At 36.4% G+C, this 20,473-nt stretch overlaps 2 protein-coding genes across 2 annotated transcripts in view; one reads left to right on the top strand and one right to left on the bottom strand.

Annotated features, from left to right (window-relative positions):
* Window positions 1–12,465: 12,465 nt before the first annotated feature.
* Window positions 12,466–14,538, top strand: rprmb (reprimo, TP53 dependent G2 arrest mediator candidate b). Its single transcript, XM_053499316.1, has one exon. The coding sequence runs from the start codon at window positions 12,557–12,559 to the stop codon at window positions 12,866–12,868; it is 312 nt and encodes a 103-aa protein (XP_053355291.1). The 5' UTR covers window positions 12,466–12,556; the 3' UTR covers window positions 12,869–14,538.
* A 5,169-nt stretch (window positions 14,539–19,707) lies between these two features.
* The window catches only part of fmnl2b (formin-like 2b), a 44,327-nt gene continuing 43,561 nt past the window's right edge, over window positions 19,708–20,473 (bottom strand). The window contains exon 29 of the mRNA XM_053498338.1: window positions 19,708–19,957. Coding sequence (XP_053354313.1) covers window positions 19,864–19,957 — 94 coding nt within the window. The 3' untranslated portion in view covers window positions 19,708–19,863. The remainder of the gene's footprint in view (window positions 19,958–20,473) is intronic.

The raw sequence follows: 20,473 nt of genomic DNA, 5'->3' as shown, positions 1-20,473 counted from the left end.
CACACACGTGTGTACAAACACATTTCGAAACACAAAATAAAATATGTTTCACACACACACACACACACACACACACACACGTGGTCACAGTGTTATAGTAAATAGTACACGGATGTTGGTTATACCAGTAAGAGACTGGCACTAAGACCCAGCAGGGGAGACAATTACCTACAATTCCGCAGCGCAAGGGAGAGAATAACCATTGGCTCAGTTGTGATCACGTGACGCTCGCCGTCAAAACAAGAAGCGCATGCATGATACATGATACTCGGTGCTCGTAAACCAAGACAATGCTTTGTCCATTGAAACAAAGAAACGTTTCTCAAGTCAAAATTTATTAAAAATCTTTGCTCGTCTTGTGGAACACTCGTAAACCGCATTACTCGTAATCCGAGGTTCCACTGTACACCTTTCCTGCTTTATTATGTGAGTTGCATGTATCTGTAAGTACATTAAATGTTTATGTTTATGAGAGCACAATTAAAAAAAGACTAAACAAGTATAACTTTCATGGAAGGGATGGCCGTTTCAAATGGAACATGGGAGCATGACTTAGGGTTGCTAAATTGCTTCTAAACAAACCACAAAAGTTTCGTAACCATATCCGTTTGACTGATGAGACCAACGGGGAGAGGTTTGTTTAGATGCTTTGTGAAGACCATACAAGGGTGTAAAAACGTTCTGAGAAATTTTCAATAATTATAAGAATGCTGTTAATTTAAAATCCTCATTGCATTATAATAATTAAATACAAACTCTCAAACTTTCTTAGTTTAAGGCAAGGCACATCTGGTTGATCAAATGTCACATCTTGTTCAGAATGTTAAGGTATAAATATACAACTAAAACAGTTTTGAGAACAGCTTCAGAATTGGAGGTATATTCTATTGAACCAGTTATATGATTCGTAACTGTTCACAGAACTGTTCACGGTTTCCTTTAATGCTCACCTGACGTTCACTTGTACAATTTGTCAAAAGTGCTCTGCGTCGCACTGAGGAAGTTCAAACCCACTGGAGTAGTTAGTTAGCCTAGCTACCTAGGCTCATTGATGTAATAGATGATAAGTTATTGATAATAAACTGCATATTCACACTGCCACAAACACAAGTGCAGGCTGATTAATCACTTTGACAAAACTATGGGAGGTGGATTTATAGCATTTTGGAAAATCATGCAAAATTCACCCTGATATGACCAAAACTTTTGACATACTTTGGTGTTTGTGCTTTTTAACACCTTTGTAACATGTACTATATATTCACTATTCTCTAAAAAAACTGCCAAAATGGGACCCTTCCTATATCAGATCCACCTGAGTGCTTTCTACTGACATATATGCTGTGTTGAACAGGGGGAGCTATACAGGTAGCATTACAATCAGGAGGCAGTGATTTTGTGAAAGGAAATTCGTGGGTTATTTGTCTGCAGCCACAGCAATCCCAAACAATGGGGAGATTCAGTAATAATGAGGGATAGTCTCGTGGGTGATGACATTCTGGTTGTTGTTGAACATGGATAGGATATATTATATGGCAAACCATATTTAGGTTTATGATCTTTATTTGTGCTTCAGTAATCCAGTCCATACTGAAAGGGAGACATTGTTAGTCTGAATAGAGGACTATAATAAGAACATAATTTTTTTTTTTTTTTTTTAAATATGCAAAGCACTTAGATAAGTGATCGTGAAGATTAGTGACATCAGGGCTGAAATTACATCCCACAATCTGCAGGGATGTATCTCCACCTATCTTTAACACTGCCACTCTAAGAGGATTTAATGGAGCAGTTAAAATGTTCTTCTAGCTGTTATGGTGGGAACTCCATAATTTTAAGAAGACAGTATTGGGACAATTCTTATCTACAGGATTTTGTTATGAGTTTTTAATGTTAGATGTCAGATTTTCCTTTAATACTTTGAAAAAGTTGATGATGATAGGATTATTTATGGGCTTCTCTTTATATATATATATATATATATATAGATATATATATATATATATATTTTTTTTTTTTTTTTGTCTAAACTATTTGGAAAAAGGCATCCTTAGCTTCAGATTGTGACAAAAATACTTGGCAGTAAAATGTGACACTTTAAGGAGGCTGGCCAATCTAAATAAAAGTTTTTTGCCATTAAAGGATAGCTGTTAAGGTAATTGACCCTAATAAAATTTAAGATTTCTTGTAGTCCTGGTCTTTTGGCATCTATTGTTAAATCCTTTGTCAGCATTTTAGCAAATAAATATGCATAATCACTTTAAAATGCATACCTAGTTCAATATTACTTTTAAAAAAATATTGCTAAAATGACAATAATCTTTAAGGATATGGACAAAATGATCAATGCATGTCTGTCAAAACATCCAAATACTACCGTTCCTTGTTTATTTCCCTTATATAAGGAGTTCAGACTCATATCCAGTCAGTCTAGAGCGCAGCAGATCATCTGCCTATGAAAAGGACAGGAATTTGACATTTGAAATGTCTGGTCTTTGCATGCCAGGCACTACATGGTAAAAATTCTAAACAAGACAAGCAAAGACAACAAGACAAGCAGTGAAGTCTTGTGGGATTCTGAAGCAAAAAAGGTATATAGTGAGCATTGTAACAAAAATCCTTGGCACCTGGCTGGATCTTCATCATACTAATCTGGTCGAGCTGTTAGTGGAAGAGTGTGAGGACCGAGTGCAGCTGCTGCAGGGTCAGAATGTTGGATTTTCTAACATGACCGTGATCTGATATTGATCTGCAGTGTTGCTCGCCAACAACATGGCCCTGAGCAGTGACTACTTGATGCAAGTCCCTGAATCTCATTGCAATACGGTACTTGCAATACCGTCTTCTTTCATGACAGGCAGATGGAAATTTGTAAATGCAATTTCAAAAGGAGAAAAAACAAAACAGGATGGTTATCGGCAAAAATGGCTGAACTAGTCATAATATAAACCTGATGCTAAATTACAGTGAATGTGTAAGTTTTTTTTATTCTAATGAGAAATAAATCCTCAGGCTTATAAATCGTATACGCATATTGCAATAATACTATAAACATAACCACAACATATTTTTATTTATTATTTATTTTTTCAACATTTACAAGCCCCATAACAACCCACTGGCAGTGACACTTCTTGGACCTCAGCGATGACAACAGACGCCAGATGGAAATGTCACATTTAAAATCAGCACTGAACCTTTTGTACATTATAAATCAGACGAAACAATACAGTGCTGTTTAAAAATCACCTAAAAAGTTGTTTTTCTTTAAAATAGATTTAAATATCCTCAAGCTAAATGCAACATTCTGCACTTTAAATTCATACTCAGTGCTTCACTGCAAAAGTGATATGTTGTCATAGAGAGACTTGTGCTGTAGAATACTAAGAAGAAGACTTTCCCTTTAATCCATGGCACTCAGTGTGGAATCATATCACTAGCCTCTCACTTGCTGTGTGGCTGTGTCAATATCAAACATTTGTTTACCCAGTAAAATCCCAGACCAGAAGGGGACTGTAGTGTTAGCCTCAGATGTCCACCCTCCTGATCGTCTGATTCATCACTTGGCTTTTTGAGATTTTTCCCAAGTACAATAAGCTGCTCATTCCATGCTGCACATAAGCTTAAAATACAAAAAGAATCAATGTCAAATGCTTGAAAGTCAAATTCAGCTTACCAGCCTTCTTCTTGCTTCTCAGTTTCAATACAATGTTATATAAATGTGAAAGCAGATGACTAAATACAAATAGTTTTGTGCTTCCGGCTGCTCCTGTTAGGGGTCACCACAGTGCAGCAGCATATTTTTATTTTTATTATTATTATTATATTTTTGTTTATGCTGGATGCTCTTTCTGATGCAACACTCCTCATTTTATCTGGGCTTCGGACTGGCACTGAGAATGCATTAACCCATTGCTGGGGGTTCCCCATTAGGGACTCGAACCCTGCTCTTTGGCAAAACAGGCAGAGATAATCCCACTGTACTAACTCTTAGTGCTAGTTAGTGTATTAGTAGAATATCAGCCAAGTGCTCATGACATATATGAATAACATGATGTATTACCCACAATGCATATCAAACGTACAGACACGTTAAAATCCTAAAACATTTAGCCTAATATTGTGTAGGTCCACCTTGAGCCACCAAAACAGTTCTGACCTCTTGAGGCATGACTCCATGAGACCCCTGACGGTGTGCTTTGGTATCTCACCCCAGAACATTAGCAGCAGGTTTGTCCAGCACATCAATGGATGCTTAATCGGATTGGGATCTGGGGAACTTGGAGGTTTGATCAACAACCTCGAACTCTGATGCTCTTAATCTTTTTATCTGATTATTCATCTGAGCAGTTAAGGGGTAAAGGGCCTTGCTTAAGGGACAAACTGTGGTGCTGGGGTTTGAACCCGGGACCTTTAGTAGTTCAAAGCCTTAACCTCTGCGCTACCTCTACCCAATACACAACAAGTTGTGGTGCACTGTGTGTTCTGACACCTTTCTGTCTTAACCAGCATTCACTTTTTTCACCATTTTGTGCTACATTGACTTTTCTGTGGGATCGGATCAGACTAGCTTGCTTAAAAGAGACTTGGGTTCCTGTGATCCTGTCACCAGTTTACTGGCATATAATTGATAATGAGTGAAATTGATTATCAGGAAATTGTCAAATTTAGAAGACAATTTATTTTGGGGTCCTGATTTTTTTTTATTTAAACAAATCTATGATTGAAAACAACTTGGGTAAAAATTAAATGAGAATATTTAGATTTTCATTATGTAATTTTAATATATAACATTTTACATTTTTACATTTATTTTTCACATTTTATATTAAGGAATTATAACAAACTAAAGAAATAGCTGGGAAACACAGGACATTAAATGTCATGCATTTATAAATAAATTGGCTTGATTAATTTTGTCCTAGGGATATGAATTTTTCTGCACTTGTAAAAAGTGGAATATATTTTCTTTATTGTGATTAATCTCTAGATGGCAAAGGATTGGAAAATAACTTGGCTTTAAATGCCATTTATATACGGTATGTAATATTCCATTTTTAGATGCAGTACTATTTTGGAGCGGCCTGCAGGAATAGATGATACATTATATTACGATTTCGACTTTATAATAAGTGCTATGGAGAAAGACCTTCTATGATAATGTTTATAAAAAAATTAAAAAAACATACTGAATCTCAGGTTGATGAGGCATACACCCTGAGTAATAGGATTTTTAGGATAGGTATTTTATAATAGGACATATGAACAAAAATCTGTAGCATATCTGGTCATCAATCAACTAAATGCATGTTACACCCCAGCCGACACTCTCCTGGCTCCCCAGCATTGATCGACACTCATCAGGGCCTGCATTCCCACCTGATCGATAGAGTCGGAAAGTGAAAAGTGCAGAGGAACACGTTGTCAGTATTCAGACTTATTTTATTTGCGGTTGTAGACATGACCATCTGAATCCATGACCAGCTGCTTTTGATGTCTAGGATTGCATAATTTATACTTAGGTGCTAGATTTTCCTACATTCAGTTGATGGAAACTCTATTTCGCAGCACCGCCTCAGTCATGTGACTTTATATAAATTTATTCATTCCTTCATTTTTAGTAACCACATTATTGCATGAAACACCATGCATGCACACAATCATTCATGCATAGCAGCATTTTTCTGTTTCGTTTTGTTTTGCCTAGTCAATCCTCCTACTGGCATTTTTCTCCCCCCGGAGATGGAAGAGATCGGGAGGAGACACACATGAACATGAGTAAGTAACCCAAGCTTAGAAATAGACCAATGACTTTAATGATGATAATGTGGCATAATCACCCAATATAAAATCGTTTCAGATCTATCTTTAAAAAAAAAGCTCCACATTTAGAATGCAAATCTGTCTAAACCAGCCTCACTCTCCTGCTTCTGCAGATAGCTTTCTGCTTTCTGTCCTATCCTGCATGTCTCTCTCCTTTTCCTCCCTCTCTCTACCCATCTACACCTTTTCCTCTCCATGCCTACAGTATTATCTTTTTTGTTTCTTTCTCTCCCTCTACCACACACACACACACACACACACACACACATACACACACACACACACAGATACACATAAAGTGCTGAGAGAGGAGAAAGCTCTTCACAGAGGCAGCTTTTGAAGAGAGTGTAGTTCAGCACTGCACAGAAACACCCAGACAGGAATAGCAGTATGTCCTTGGTGCTCGCTCTCTCTCTCTCTCTCTCTCTTTCCTTTGCCTTCCTCCCCCTCTCTTTCTGTCTCTCTCCCTCTGGAATGGACTAATGAATCATGTACACATGGAAAAGCTTTGCGTAGGAGAAAGAGCATGCAAAATAGACAGCATAAGAGTGGACCCTTGGTGCTTAAAAAAAAGAAAAAAGAAGAAGAACTGTTTACATTTGGTACACTCCAATTTATTGGCGCTTGAGTAAAATGCTTGAGTGGAGCTAAGCACCTTTCGTGCTTAACCTGGTCGACCTAAGGAGCATGAATAAGTCCATAGAATGCCTTATAAAAGAGCTCTGAAGCTGTCGAATTTAAAGGTTGTGACAGCCTGGATACTAGAACCCACACAGTTTCATTTGTATTAATATGCAATAAAAAAAAACATACATGTTTTGACAGTTTCCTTAATGTCAGCAAATTATTTCTCTTCAGTTATAAAAGAAAAAAAAAATGTTATACGAATACATTATATGTGCACAGAAACAACATGCAGCATTATATACAATGAAATTACATATAAGAAATAAGTCAAAATGATTTATAACAAAGATGTCGAGTAATCTTCTTCAAAAGCACAGTAGTAGCTGTAATGCAATTCACAGGTCAGTAGTAACAGCTGTAATGCAATTCGCAGGATTATATAAATGTGCTTGTTTTATATATAAATCACGTTATGGTTTCTATAGTAACAACTCATTGACAGAGACTGTATAGGAGATGCTGCACAATTCATCTAAGATTAATAATAATAAACATATTTAAAAATGTGGTGGTGTTTTTTTTTTAAAGCAAAAAAAAAACTACCTATCATCGTTATTTTCTTATCTTCTGATTTTAAAAGAATAAAGAAATGTGAGAATGTGTGATGTAATTACTAGTACTGGGCAACCTTTAGCACAGCTGATGCACTGGTCATTACCAGTTTATAAGCCCTTTTATTTCTCATGAGTCTAGTAATCTGTAATAGTCTGCAAATGGTAATGATGTTTTGCATTTATAAAGCTAGCTAACTATATTTCTAGTTTAATGCACTTTGAATAAAATTATATAGTATTAGCTGTATTCGCTATATTAAACTTGATCAAGCAAGAATAGCTAGAATTCATAGCTATAATAATAATAATAATAATAATAATAATAAAAAGAATAAAAGCCCTTCAAAATGCTTTCACCGGCCTTCTGTTGTCCATCCTAAAGTTCTGGTGCATTTTGAAATGCTTTTCTGCCATACATGGGTGAAAAGAGTGATTATTTGTGTTAGTGTATCCATTAGCTCAAAGCAGACTGGCCATTTTTCTCTGACCTCTCTCATTAACAAGGCATTTACACCCACAGAACTAAAAAAAAAAAAAAAAAATCGATGTGAACATTAACTGAAGCTTTTAACATGGTTCTGTGCATCAGCTGATTATGTGATTACATGAATGAATAGATGTACAGGTGTCCCTATTAGTGTAGGCATTGTGAAACTCTTCCGCCTAACAGGAAAAATGATCCCACTGTCAATCATCTTGGTTGGCTGTGACCTGATTAGCCAGCCGATAAAAGGTGCTTGACATTACGCAGGGCTTGTACGTCGAAAAATGTTTAACCCTCTTCAACTTTTCAGCTTTGGTGAGAAGAATCCTGGTGGCAGTGATTTTTAGAAAACTGACAGGCCTGCTAGATTGCATAGGATTACGTAATGTAAATAGTCACTGGTGGTTGCGTGTGAACATAGCCTTCTTGCACAAGACATAGCCTTCTTACACAACACCGCCCTCTGCTGTTACATCTCTGCTATTGCTTTTGTCACTGCAGGGGATTGAATCATCTCTCTCTTTTTTTATATAGATAGATAGATAGATAGATAGATAGATAAAAATTTTGCAAATAGCAAATAGTAAATAGTGTGTGTGTGTGTGTGTGTGTGTGAGTGTGTGTGTGTGTGTGTATACACAGTCAGCCAAAAGAATGTATACACGCTTAGGGAAAAGAAAATTCCAAATTTATTGCTATATACGTCATACTATCTTTCTTTTCCTGAAGTGTGTATAATTTTTTTTGTTGGCTGACTATACTACACTACTCTACATCCTCCATTACAGTACACATACATATACAAAGTTACTAACTTTTAGCTGTTTGTAATAAGTCAGTGAAACAAGAGCAATTTAAATAGCTCAATACAAACTAATATAACAAGTGCTTTCTCCAAATGTAAAACAAATGGCCCATATTAATTATTATATCAGTTTCAGAATTATTCAACCTTGAAAAAAAATGCACTGATTAGATGCCTCAAGTGTACTTGATTTAGGACACAGCAAATAAACTTTCTACAGATGTTGATGGAGATGTTTAACTGCATGGTAGAAATGCCTGAGTCAAGAGAGTTGTTCATAAAGCTAAAAGAAGAGATTATTGACTTGCACAAACAAGGACAAGGATATAAAAAAAATTGCAAAGGTACTATATGTTCCTTCAAATACAGTAGGAAGCCTATTCCGCAAGTTCAAAGTTAAAGGGACAGTGGCTACACTACCTGGACGTGGCAGAAAGAGGAAGCTATTACCAACTGCTACAAGATTCTCGAGGATGCAAGTGTTAAAATACCCCTGATTTCCTGCAAAGGACCTACAGGAGATTTGTTGGCAGCAGCCCCTGAAGTTACTCTGTACTATAAGGCACATGAACACTGAAGGTCACCCCAAGACGTACCCCACTACTGATCCTAAAACGCAAGTACAGTCAGCTCCAGTATGCTATAAAATACTTTTTAAGGTCACTGGCGGTCGTGTAAGCATTTCACTACATTTCGTACTGTGTATGACTGTGTATGTGACAAATAAAATTTGAATTTGAATTTGAATTTGAAATAGACAGAAAATCTTTGGAATTCTATTCTATGGACTGAATTTGGTCCTATGAATCAGCGGTATGTCTAGAGGAAAAAAAGGCTCTGGGGCTGATTTGCGTCCTCTGGCACTGCTAACCCGCACTGTGTAGAAGGCCAGATGGATTCAATCGAGTACCCGGAAATCCTGAAAGAAAACGCTACGTCATCTGTGAGGAAAGCTAAAACTTTGGTGTCATTGGATCTTCCAACAGAACAATGACAAAAAGCAAGTTCACCAAGGCTTGGTTTCAGATGAAGTGCTTAAGGGTTCTAGAGTGGCCATCTCCACTGCCTGACTTGAATCCAATTAAAAAAAAAAAAAAAAAAAGCATTTGCAGTACACAAACCCAAGGATCTTATTGAACTAGAGGACAATTTCTATAAGGAATGGGCTAAGATCCCTCAGAAACACTAGTTTCTGCCAGAAGCTAGTGTCAGAAGCTAGTGTCTCTACATTTGCAGCAGGTCGAAATAGCTAAAAGAGGACTAAGTACTGAAGATGTTTTTTATCAAGGGGTTAAATAATTTAGATACTGTAGTAGTCATTAAAAGTAGCATTTTGTGATGACTTTGGAGAAGCAAGTTTGTTACATTAGTTGTGTTAGGCTGGTTAAATTGTTCTTGTCCTAATGATTTATTACAAACAGCTGCAAGCTAGTAATTTGGGCCAAAAAAAAACCCCAACTAATTTTTAATGGTGGTTGAATAATTTGAGTGCAACTGTAGTAAAAGCAGTGAATATTTTATAACATGGCTATTAAGTGAGGTACATGCAGTAACTACAGAGAAGACAATGATATGAAGTGAAGGATAAGCTGGCAATGTCCATAAAAAAGTACATTACTGAGGCTTTGCAATAAAACTGCATGATGGAAATATTATTAGATAAGTTATGTGAAATTATGTAAAGTATGTGGTCTAATTTAAATAGGAGGTTAAATACGGTTCCCATAAGGTTATAAAAATATCATGACTAATCCAGTATATTACCGTTATATATAAGATGTGCTACTGTAACAGAATACGTAAACAGGATAATTTTTACCTTACCTGTTTATAAGAAAGTTTTAAAAAGATTTATGTATCTGGATAACACTGACAAGCCCTGTCACCACTGTTATAGCTGTGAGAAATGATTTGCCAGCATACAGTATTAATATTTAGTAAATATTTTGTTACCATAGTAGAATTTGGTGATAGATTAGGGATTTTTTGGATTAGATTGGGGGAAGTTCTGTTAATGAAATTTGTTGCTTTCATGATTATGTCTTGCTCCTTTATGGTTTGATATACAGTAGCATTTTTAATATTCAGATTTTTTTGTTATCTAATTAATAAAAATTAAACTCATATATTTTATATTCATTACACGTCTTACTTAAGATCTGCATTCTTTGTATTTAGATCTTAATAACAAAAGTAAAAAGTGTATGTGTAGGTGTGCTTCTTTCTCCCGCTGGAAAAAAGATCTCACCCATGCAGGTAAAAGGTGTCCCTATTGTACAATCAAACAAAAAAGTAATGATTTCCTTCATTATGGGAAAACTTTAGTTTTTGAACCCATGACCATTAAATATACATAATTTAATTTACTTTTAATACTAACAATGTTCTGTACAAACTGACTAAAGATGGCTCAAATGCCGTTTTTTCTGAATCGAGAATAACACGTATTGTACTCTAGTCACAACAAAATAACAACAACAGTCAGTTGTTGTTTTAAGACACAAAGGTTAAATGTTCTGAAAAAGGTCTTGCAAAAACAATGCTTTTGCAAAACCCATTAAGCACTATGCTGAAACAAACTCCCATAAAGACCAAAACTCTGCTAAAAAAAGAACTTCATCTAGAGTTACCAACCTCAAAAAACACCAATGGGCCATACCAAGATTTGTTCATTTGCACACAGCAAAAAGTATTTTTTCCTACAAAAAAGCACAGCCAAAAGTATTCAAAGACTTGTGTTGCAAAAATAAATACACCCCAATGAAAGCTTTAGGTGAACAGCTACATTTTAGACAACAAAATCCTAATTAACAATAATTCAACCATAGGTGAGTCTAATATTCATTAAAAAGGTGCCCAGCAGACAGTTGATTATAAAATGGATTCACTTATCAAAGAATACCCCTTCCTATTTCATGCTGTCAGCAATGGCACCACATGGAAAAGAAATGACACAAGACCTAAAAAGTCAAATCTTTTTTTTTTTTTATGCAAGAAACTTGATGCCTACAAGATCAGCAATGCTTTACTTATTAGTCAGAATACTGTAGCAAAAGTGATACAAACATTAAACAAAGGCATCCATGGATAATAACATCTCGACAAGAGCGTCTTTTGATGAGAAGGGTTGAATAACATTGCCATTGCAGTTCGCTAAAGAAGGGTGACTGTTTCCTGTAATACAATACGACATACACTGCAGAGGAATAGCATGAATGATTGTTGTCCATGAAGAAAGCCTCTCCTAAAGGCACAAAAAATGGTTGCTCTGACCCAGTTGTCTAGCCATTACAATTTGGCTCTGACCCAGTTGTCTAGCCATTACAAATTGGCCCTTCTGACAGTAGCTACCTTTTCAATATCTCATTACAACGGCAGCTGGAAGTGGGTGGGATATATTGGGTATCAAGTGAACCTTTTTCCTTAGAAAAATAGGCAAGCATAAAGATTTGAGAGGGCCAAATTGTAATTGCTAAAGTACTAGGTCAGAAACACTGGTCTGAAGTGGTCAGGACCTACGAAAAGTAACCCAAGGAAGGAAAACTGATGCACATGGAGAGCGAAGGCTGGCCCTTGTAGCCCGGTCCAATAGACCGCTAGTGTAGATCAAATTGAGAAAAAGGTTAATGCTGGTTTCAGTAGCAAGGTGTCAGAACACATAGTGCATCACTGTTTTGGTGGCAAAAAGGGGGACCTACTCAATATTAGGAAGGTGATCATAATTGTATGGCTAATTGGTGTGTATATATACACACACGTGTATAAATAATTATTTTCTCTTGCCATTTTTATTTCTTTTGTTCCCACTCTTTTTTAATCTGGATTCTTACTGTCAAATATTTTTTTATAAACATTTAAAACAGAACAAAAAGCTGAAATTCTAGGAATATTGGTGATAATATATATATTAAACATGTATAATATGTTTTAAAAAAAACTTTATGCAAAAAATGTCAACTACAAAAGTCGCTGTTCCATTGTTGCTGTAGGGGGCGCCGTTTTCACACCTGAGCTGCCCGTCCCTCACCCGCACCGCCTAGCACGTGCTGGGAATTAGACACGCGCACACTGATGTCTTGTCCTCCAGAATAAACACGCGCGCTCTTGACAGGTTTCATGCGCGAGCTCTGCACGAGTAACTCCACCAAGCCTCGCGCACAGTGTTTGTTGTTCTCCACTTTATTTAAGTAAGCAAAGATAAGAATGAACTGGACGGCGCTGAACAGCACGGACGCGGGTGTCCACTCCGGGAGCGCTGAGACTTTTCCCGCGTGCTGCGCGTGGTCCTCAGGTGCCCCAGACTCCGGTTTGGACCCGGGCGGTGCGCACGAGCGCGACTCCTTCGCCCCGAACATGGTGCAGGTCGCCGTGGTGTGCGTGCTCTCACTCACCGTGGTCTTCGGCATCTTTTTCATGGGCTGTAACCTGATGATTAAATCAGTCGGCATGATAAACTTCCTCGTCACGGACAGAAGATACTCCAAGGACGTCGAGGCGGTTGTAGTGGGCTCGTAGTGGAAAGATGTGTCCATGCGGATGTTCTCAAATGGACGCATATGATCAGATGCTCTGAGGATATTTGGGATTTTCATAGTGGTGCATGGAAGAGGAAAAAACTTTATAACGCACACAGTTGAATGAATAACCTGCCATGGCATGGTGACATTCCCTGGTGTTAGCTATTCTGCACTGGATGATTTATTAAAAAATCTTAGAAAACTGCTTTGTTTTAATGCAACCTGGACTGATAAAAGATGCAACCGATTAAACAGTCCCAATATTACAGAGTGTCAGTAAGATTTCTGGACATTTCTGTGCTTCTGAAAATGTGATACTCCAGTCTCGAATGGATGTACACCTTGTTGTACTATGCTCTTGTTGTACTCTTCTTCATCCATGAGTTATTTGTACTTGAGTGCGTGTACTTTAACTTTTTAACTCTACGAAACTCTCACAATATTTACATTCTACCTATGATGAAAGATGACATTAATTATTATTCTTATTAATGGAAAAGAAAGTTAAGATTTAACAGCATGCCTAATATCTTGCATCTCAAAGGCCATATTGATACTATGTAGACAAATCCTTGATCTGTCAAGGCTCCTAAATGGGGAGAAAAAGTATTTAAAATAAATGTACTTTTTTTTCAGAGTAGTTTTTGTTATAGAAATTATGTCATAGGAAATAATGTAATATATGTGAAACTTAAACAATTTGTTTATTCTAATTGCCTGGTTGTTGTTTAAATCGTAAAACTGTAAACCTCCTGGTCATGTAATGTACAACCCTTTAACAGTAGCACAAACATGAGTTAATTTCCATAATGCATGGTCATCCTTGGCTTTAATGTTGGGATTACAGTGATTCTCCATGACCTCAGTGCAATTTCTTTGTCATCGTTGCAGTAAATGAGAGCGCAGAATGAAGGGAAATTAACTTGGAGTTGAAATAAAATTAGTGGCCACAGCAACTGGCCAAATACAATTATATGTCTGTAATGATCTGAAATAATTGTCATCTCATAGCTGATTATTGCTAAGAATAAAAAAAAGAGATGTAATTGTGCACCTGTTAATAAACACTATTAGAATTAAAGAGCACCCATGAATTTGTAGGTGGTGTCAATAGCAATAAAAAGGCTATTAGTAGTGCAGAGAAAATTCCAAAAGTACACACAGTGATTCAGCCACTTCATAATTCCAAATATCTGAGTCACTTTTGACTCCATTGGCAGTTGTAATCTTGGAGCCTAAACACTGCTGAATGAAAAACTTACAAAAAACTCACAATGACCTAATGCATTGTGTCAATGCATTAGGTCATCCAGGGGCAGCATTTGAACGTGTACAACTGTAAACAGATGAGAAGCTGTTCTGTTTAGAACCAGAGCCAAGTACTGGGATGTATATACATTATTGACAAACATTGTAACTAAAAAACAGCCACAGCTACAGAATTAAAATCTGTACTTGTTTATTGATATGTAGCATATTTCCAAAATTGAATTTCAAATTAGTGCATCTCATGTGCTTATACAGTATGTACTGCAGCCTATAATCAGGTGAAGAACTACATTTAGTGTGATTTGTATATTTTCATGTATTTTTGTTTTATTACTTTTGTGTATTTGTATTTTCACACAATCTGTTTTTCCCCTCATCATTCTACATACAATACTCCATAATAACCAAGTAAAAACATTTATTTATAGTGGTTTTGTTAATTTATTTTAAAAAATAAAGACTGAAATATTCAATTTATACAAGTATTCAGTGGTCTTTCAGATGCTTCTACAACTTGACTGGTGTCCACCTGTGCCTAATTTACCTTATTGGACATAATTCGGAAAGGCACACACCTGTCTATATAAGGTCTCACAGTAGATTGTGCATGCATGTCAGAGTCAAAACAAAGCCATTAGGTTGAGAGAATTATCTGTAGACCCAAGAGACAGGATTTTGTCAAGACACAGATCTGGGGAAGGATGCAAGAACATTTCCGGAGAATAGAAAGTGGCCAATAGCACGATAGCCTCAATCATTGTCAAATGGAAGAGATTTGGAACAAGCAACAGTCTGGGCACCCAGCCCAACTAAATAATCGGGAATGGACAGCCTTGGTCAGGGAGGTAACCAAGGACCGAAGAGTCACTATAAATGATAAATCTCCCTTTTGGAAATGAAGAGACTTATAAAAGGACAGCAATTTTTGCAGCACTCCACCAATTATCTCTTTATGGTATGGTGGCCGGATAGAAGCAATTCCTCCTTAAAACACACACGACACCATGCTGGGAGTTTGCCAAAAAGCCCCTGAAAGACTCTCAGACCATGAGAAACAAAATACTCTGGTACGCATCAGGGTACACATAATCTTATTAAACCTTCCCTAGAGTCGAACACGGTGGAGGCAGCATCATACTGTGAGGATGTTTTTTTGTGACTGGGATTGGCCGATTAGTGAGACTAATCTCAAAAAAAAAAAAAAAGCTTAATTTTGCTAGAAAGCATTCAGATTGGACGTTGAAACAATGGAAAAAGGTCCTGTGGTCTGATGAGTCCAGACTGAGCCTATGGATCAATGGATGTGTCAGGGTAAGAAGGGAAGCGCATGAAGCAATGCACCCATTATGCATTATGGCCACTGTACAAGCCTCTGGAGGAATGAGTTCGCTTCGGTTAGTCAGGTATAGGTTCAGTGACGTTATGCGGCAATAAAATTAAGTCAGCCGACGACCTAATTGTACTAAATGACGATTATCACATCAGTGGATTTTTTCCTCCCTGATGGCACAGGAATATATTCCATGACTCAAATAGTAAAAGAGTGGTTCTGGAAACACGAGGACTTATTTTCACACATGAATGGACTTACCAAACTGCGCACCCTAATCAAAGCTAAATGCATACAAAAAAATATTGAAGTAGTGTGTGACTCTCTTTTGGCCAGGCAGTGTATGTTGATTGATCTAAAGTGGATACTTTTCCATATAGCACAACTCATTTAAAAGTAAAAAGTGTTACCTTATTTACTGTTGTTGCTGTGAGCAGCCATGATGATTTGATGGCACTGAACTCAGAGGAGCTTGAGTTCCTACTTTTTCCTGAGTAGAAATTCTAAGATTTTTTTTTCTTGGTTAGAGGGCACAAAAAAAATGATGCCCTCTAGCATGGAACAGCTCTTAGAGAAGTGCCATGTACAGGACAAATCCTAGGTTCATATTAATTAACATGTATCATGCACTTTATACATTAATAACTTATACTTCCATAATGAACATGATTAAACAGCTCAGAAATGGATTTCTGTGAGTAGATATTTAAATTAGTGTTTAGAAATGCAAACTCACATCTACCCCAACTATGTTTACATGTCCCCTACTGTTCATAAATAAATACAACTAAATATCATATTGTACTTTCTGCATGGCTAATAACCATAAAACTATTTGTGTCCAACTATGTTTATTATGTATGCCATTGTGCAAATACAAAGGAGTCTTCAAAAAACTTTTTTTGCATTAAAAAAAATATAAAAACATTTATGAAACAAATTAATAATAGTTGTGATCACTTCTTAAATTATAGTCTCAAGTACAATTTGTGCAGTTTTAAAAGGAAATTAGCTGCTTAGTTTGATGCAGAACTACCCACTGTTCTTCTGAAGACTTGGTCACACCTACGTTTTTTATGCATGCCAAACACAAAAGCTTTCTTTCTTTCATCTGAAAATTGCTATTTTACATATTTTTCTGCTTTCTTTTCTGGCCTACAGATATTTTCCTGTAAGAATAAGTGTTTCTGCTGTAAAATTAATGTTTGGAAATCATTTTTTTTTTACCAACATAAAAATAAACATGTATAACAAATGAAAAAAAAAAATGCACAGCAGTGTGCCAGACCAGAGCATTGACTGGTCCAGATTGAGGATACATTAAATGGGGCTTATGTTAGATAATGTGTACAAATTCGACCTCGGTGGGGCTTCACTGTTATGTAAAGGGTAACTCAGTACAACTCACTGCACTTAAAAAAATGTTTTGATTGATATAATTCCCAGTTAATTTAATGAGTAATGCTTTTCTTTTTCTTCTTGCTTGTTGTTAAACAGTGGTTGAAATACAGTAGGTTTGCATTACCACCAACTGTAAGTCTCATTCTTCATCTTTATGGCCTTTTAAAGCTGATTTTTTTAGTCCACCCTTCCTAAACAAAAATTCTTACAAAATCTTCTGATCTTGTCTTATTCTGTCTCAAACTATTTGTCTGCTTTCCCTCTAAGTACCGCTCTGCGCCATTGGTTGGAGTCTTGTGAGTTGCCGCCTTCTTTCTGTTTATGTATCAATTTCCTTAAGTCTTCTCTGTTTAATAGTTCCAATTACTCACCAGCCTTATTGTGCTTTTTTAGCACGGAAATAAATGCAGTCAGATATCCATTTTTTTAAAACCAGTTTAGTGTTGTTACATGCAAAGGCATAAAAGTAGAAATTACTGGTTTCAACATGTCCCCATTGAAATTGATTACACAACCTACTTCTATTTGAGGAGTCTGCCTTGGGGTGTTCAATAAAATGGCTTCAACTGAATGTTTTATTATGAAGTGTTTCTCTCAATAGCTGTCAATTATGAATCGAGGTATAATCTCTATAATAACAACTAAAGCAAATTAAAATTGGACTGCTGATTACGTAAAAGTAATTATGAAATGCATTCACATAAAGGCGATACTTACTTGGGCATTTGTGTTTATTGACCTTAGTTAATTAATACATGAATTTAATGATAATGATAACTGATACAACCTGAGAACTAAATCAGTATTTTTTTTTATATCCCTGAGGGGACCTACAGACACAACACAAATAATAAAAATAAGACAGATAATAATACATCAAAGGAGCAGATATAACTATGTGAGAGTTTGTGGAAGTGGTATAGGTCTACAACTAGATGTGACCCATCACATCAAATCAGGTACATTTGGGTAATTTGAGTTATGCATACTTTCAGATTCCTGGTTCAGTAACTAATTTGATATCAAGTTTATTATTGTTTCATAGCTGAGATATGGCCAAAGCAAGTTTGTTTATAAGAAGAGGGTAGGGGACAGGAAAGTTTAAATCTTATTTTTGAAATATGTAAATGAGGATTCTGTGACATAGTAGGAAAGGGGGAACCTTCAGTATAATGTTAGCACCAGGATTTCCCTCCAAGCCTTAAAAATGAGTTCTTGTGCGGCGTGGTTTTTATAGTGTTTTCTAGGTTACACTGTTTGAACATGGTATATTAAAGTGCATTAAAACAATGTTCAGGATGATACTTTCTCAATTCTGCTAAAGGATCAGGAAGATAAGGTATTTATCAAGCGATGTTTGCCAAAATTGCGCTCTACTGACCATACTGCAAAACCACTCAATACCAGACTTGATATGCCGGGTCACAAGATATCTAATAGATTACTCATTCACTCACTCACTCATTTTCTATACCGCTTTATCCTGTATTTAGGGTCGTGGGGACCTGGAGCCTATCCCAGGAAGCTTAGGGTACGAGGCAGGGTACACCCTGGACAAGGTGCCAATCCATCGCAGGGCACACACACATACACACACTCACACACCCATTCACACACTACCGGCAATTTGGGAATGCCAATTAGCCTAACCTGCATATCTTTGGACTGTGGGTGGAAACCAGAGTACCCGGAGGAAACCCACCAAGCACGGAGAGAACATGCAAACTCCGACAGTGCTAACCACTACACCACCATGCCGCCTCTAATAGATTATAAAAGAAATATTTAAGACAAATATGTATGAAATAATATTACATCAGAGGATACGATAAAAATGTTCTACTAAAACACTATATAAAAAGAAAAGATTCCTAACTGTGTAGAACTAAGTTTTTTAAGATAACTAGTTGTTTAGGAGCGTTTAAGACCTTAACAATATATACATCTTAAGCAGAAACAATCTTCCCCCTATGCAAAACATTTACTATTTTTATGGCTTAAAAAATTCCACTCCTGCTATAATCCTATGATTTGCATACCTTCCTGAGGCAAGTGTGAATGTGAGACCACGCATGAGTTCCTTTCTTTTACGACTGTGACAATAATTTGGATATTTGCCGTAACCACTGATCAGCCTTGCATCATAAGCGAGAAAAGCACAGGATGTTGGGAATCAGAACACACCAGAGTAAAACACATGTGTATCTTCCGTATATATGAAGATAACAGTTTACAAGGCTGTAGAGTTTTGACCGTTTATCTTCATAGAGAACAGTGCATTAGTTGTCTTAATGTATTGACAACTAAGTGATATCCAGGACCAATGATTAATAACAAGCAAACAAAAAAGTAAACTCTAATTCATTACACTCGTAATGAGAAAACATAATGGCTGAATCACTGAGTTCAAACTGAGAGCTTTTTTTTCTCTTTTTTTCCAAAAATAAAAACCCCAAACAATTAAATGATAAAGAAAGCATCATTTGCACTAATGTGGTTTACCCAGAACAAATTTATCTTTTGTTTTTTATAAACTTTCCAAAGAATTGTTTCAGTTCTTCTAAATGTGCAGTGAATGAGCAGGTATTGAAGGCTATTAGCATTGGCTAAGATACTATCCCATTTTAATGTTTAAAGTTTTTTTTAGCATACAAAGCTAAATTAGTATTCTAATATGTAACAGGAATTTTTAGAAATCTGGTTCCAGCCACTTAAGGACAAGCTAAATTTCTAACTAGCTGTTTAGTATTCAAATCTGTTGCAGGTATGACGTGCTTCTAAATAATAAGTAACTATAATAATAAAAAAAGAAAAGAAAAAAAAGAAATAAGAAAATATAAAGTATTTTTACACTTTATAATAATTACAAAAAAATAAAATTGAAGCAACATAATCGCTATAAATTGTATTGTCCTCATTTTCTGCATGGCGATCATGATGATGAGTTTAGGATAGTGTCTTAGGCAATGGAAGGGTTCATGAAGGTCTGTATCTTAAATAAGACACCAGAAGATGGTGAGTGCAGCCACGATGCCATTGAGTATAGCCATGCTGTAGCCCATGTGAAAGGAGTGGCCAGTCATTTGCCTGCAAACCAGACACACATAGACATCAGTTTAATCTTCCAGCACTCAATAAGCCTGGATAGTACTAGAGCCCTAGTGTACATTATGGAGGGAAAAAAGTGTGTATCCATTATAGAAAATGACAGGATGCATCACTCTCATCAGTTCTACAGTGGATATGTAGACAGAGTGGTCAGTGATCTAAAAACCCACAAGCCTATAAAAACACCATTACAAAACATTGCGGCATCCCATAATAGCACTCCGTTTCCATAATGGACAGTTTATCTAATGCTTTTAGAGGAGTAGTATTCACTTTGACTGGTCCTCTATTAGATCTTTAAAACATACTGAGTTCATACACAAGTGCCATCTTCCAATGCTTTTCTAATGGGCATTCATTGCATCCAATTTATCTGACGACTATGCCCAATTCTTTGTCAATCTCTTCCTGCACCATGTGGTAGTATTGCCTATTGCTGGGAAAGTAAAAACTACTTGACTTGAAGACTTATTAACTTAAATAATTCTCATTTTA

Source organism: Clarias gariepinus, chromosome 6 (genome assembly GCF_024256425.1).
Source record: "Clarias gariepinus isolate MV-2021 ecotype Netherlands chromosome 6, CGAR_prim_01v2, whole genome shotgun sequence".
Taxonomy (NCBI): Eukaryota; Metazoa; Chordata; class Actinopteri; order Siluriformes; family Clariidae; genus Clarias; species Clarias gariepinus.
Note: the sequence above shows the minus strand (reverse complement) of the source record. Positions and strands in the feature narration are given on the sequence as shown.

What these genes read in the sequence shown, in the direction of transcription:
- rprmb (XM_053499316.1), top strand. Translation starts at nt 12,557, where the DNA reads ATGAACTGGACGGCGCTGAACAGCACGGACGCGGGTGTCCACTCCGGG.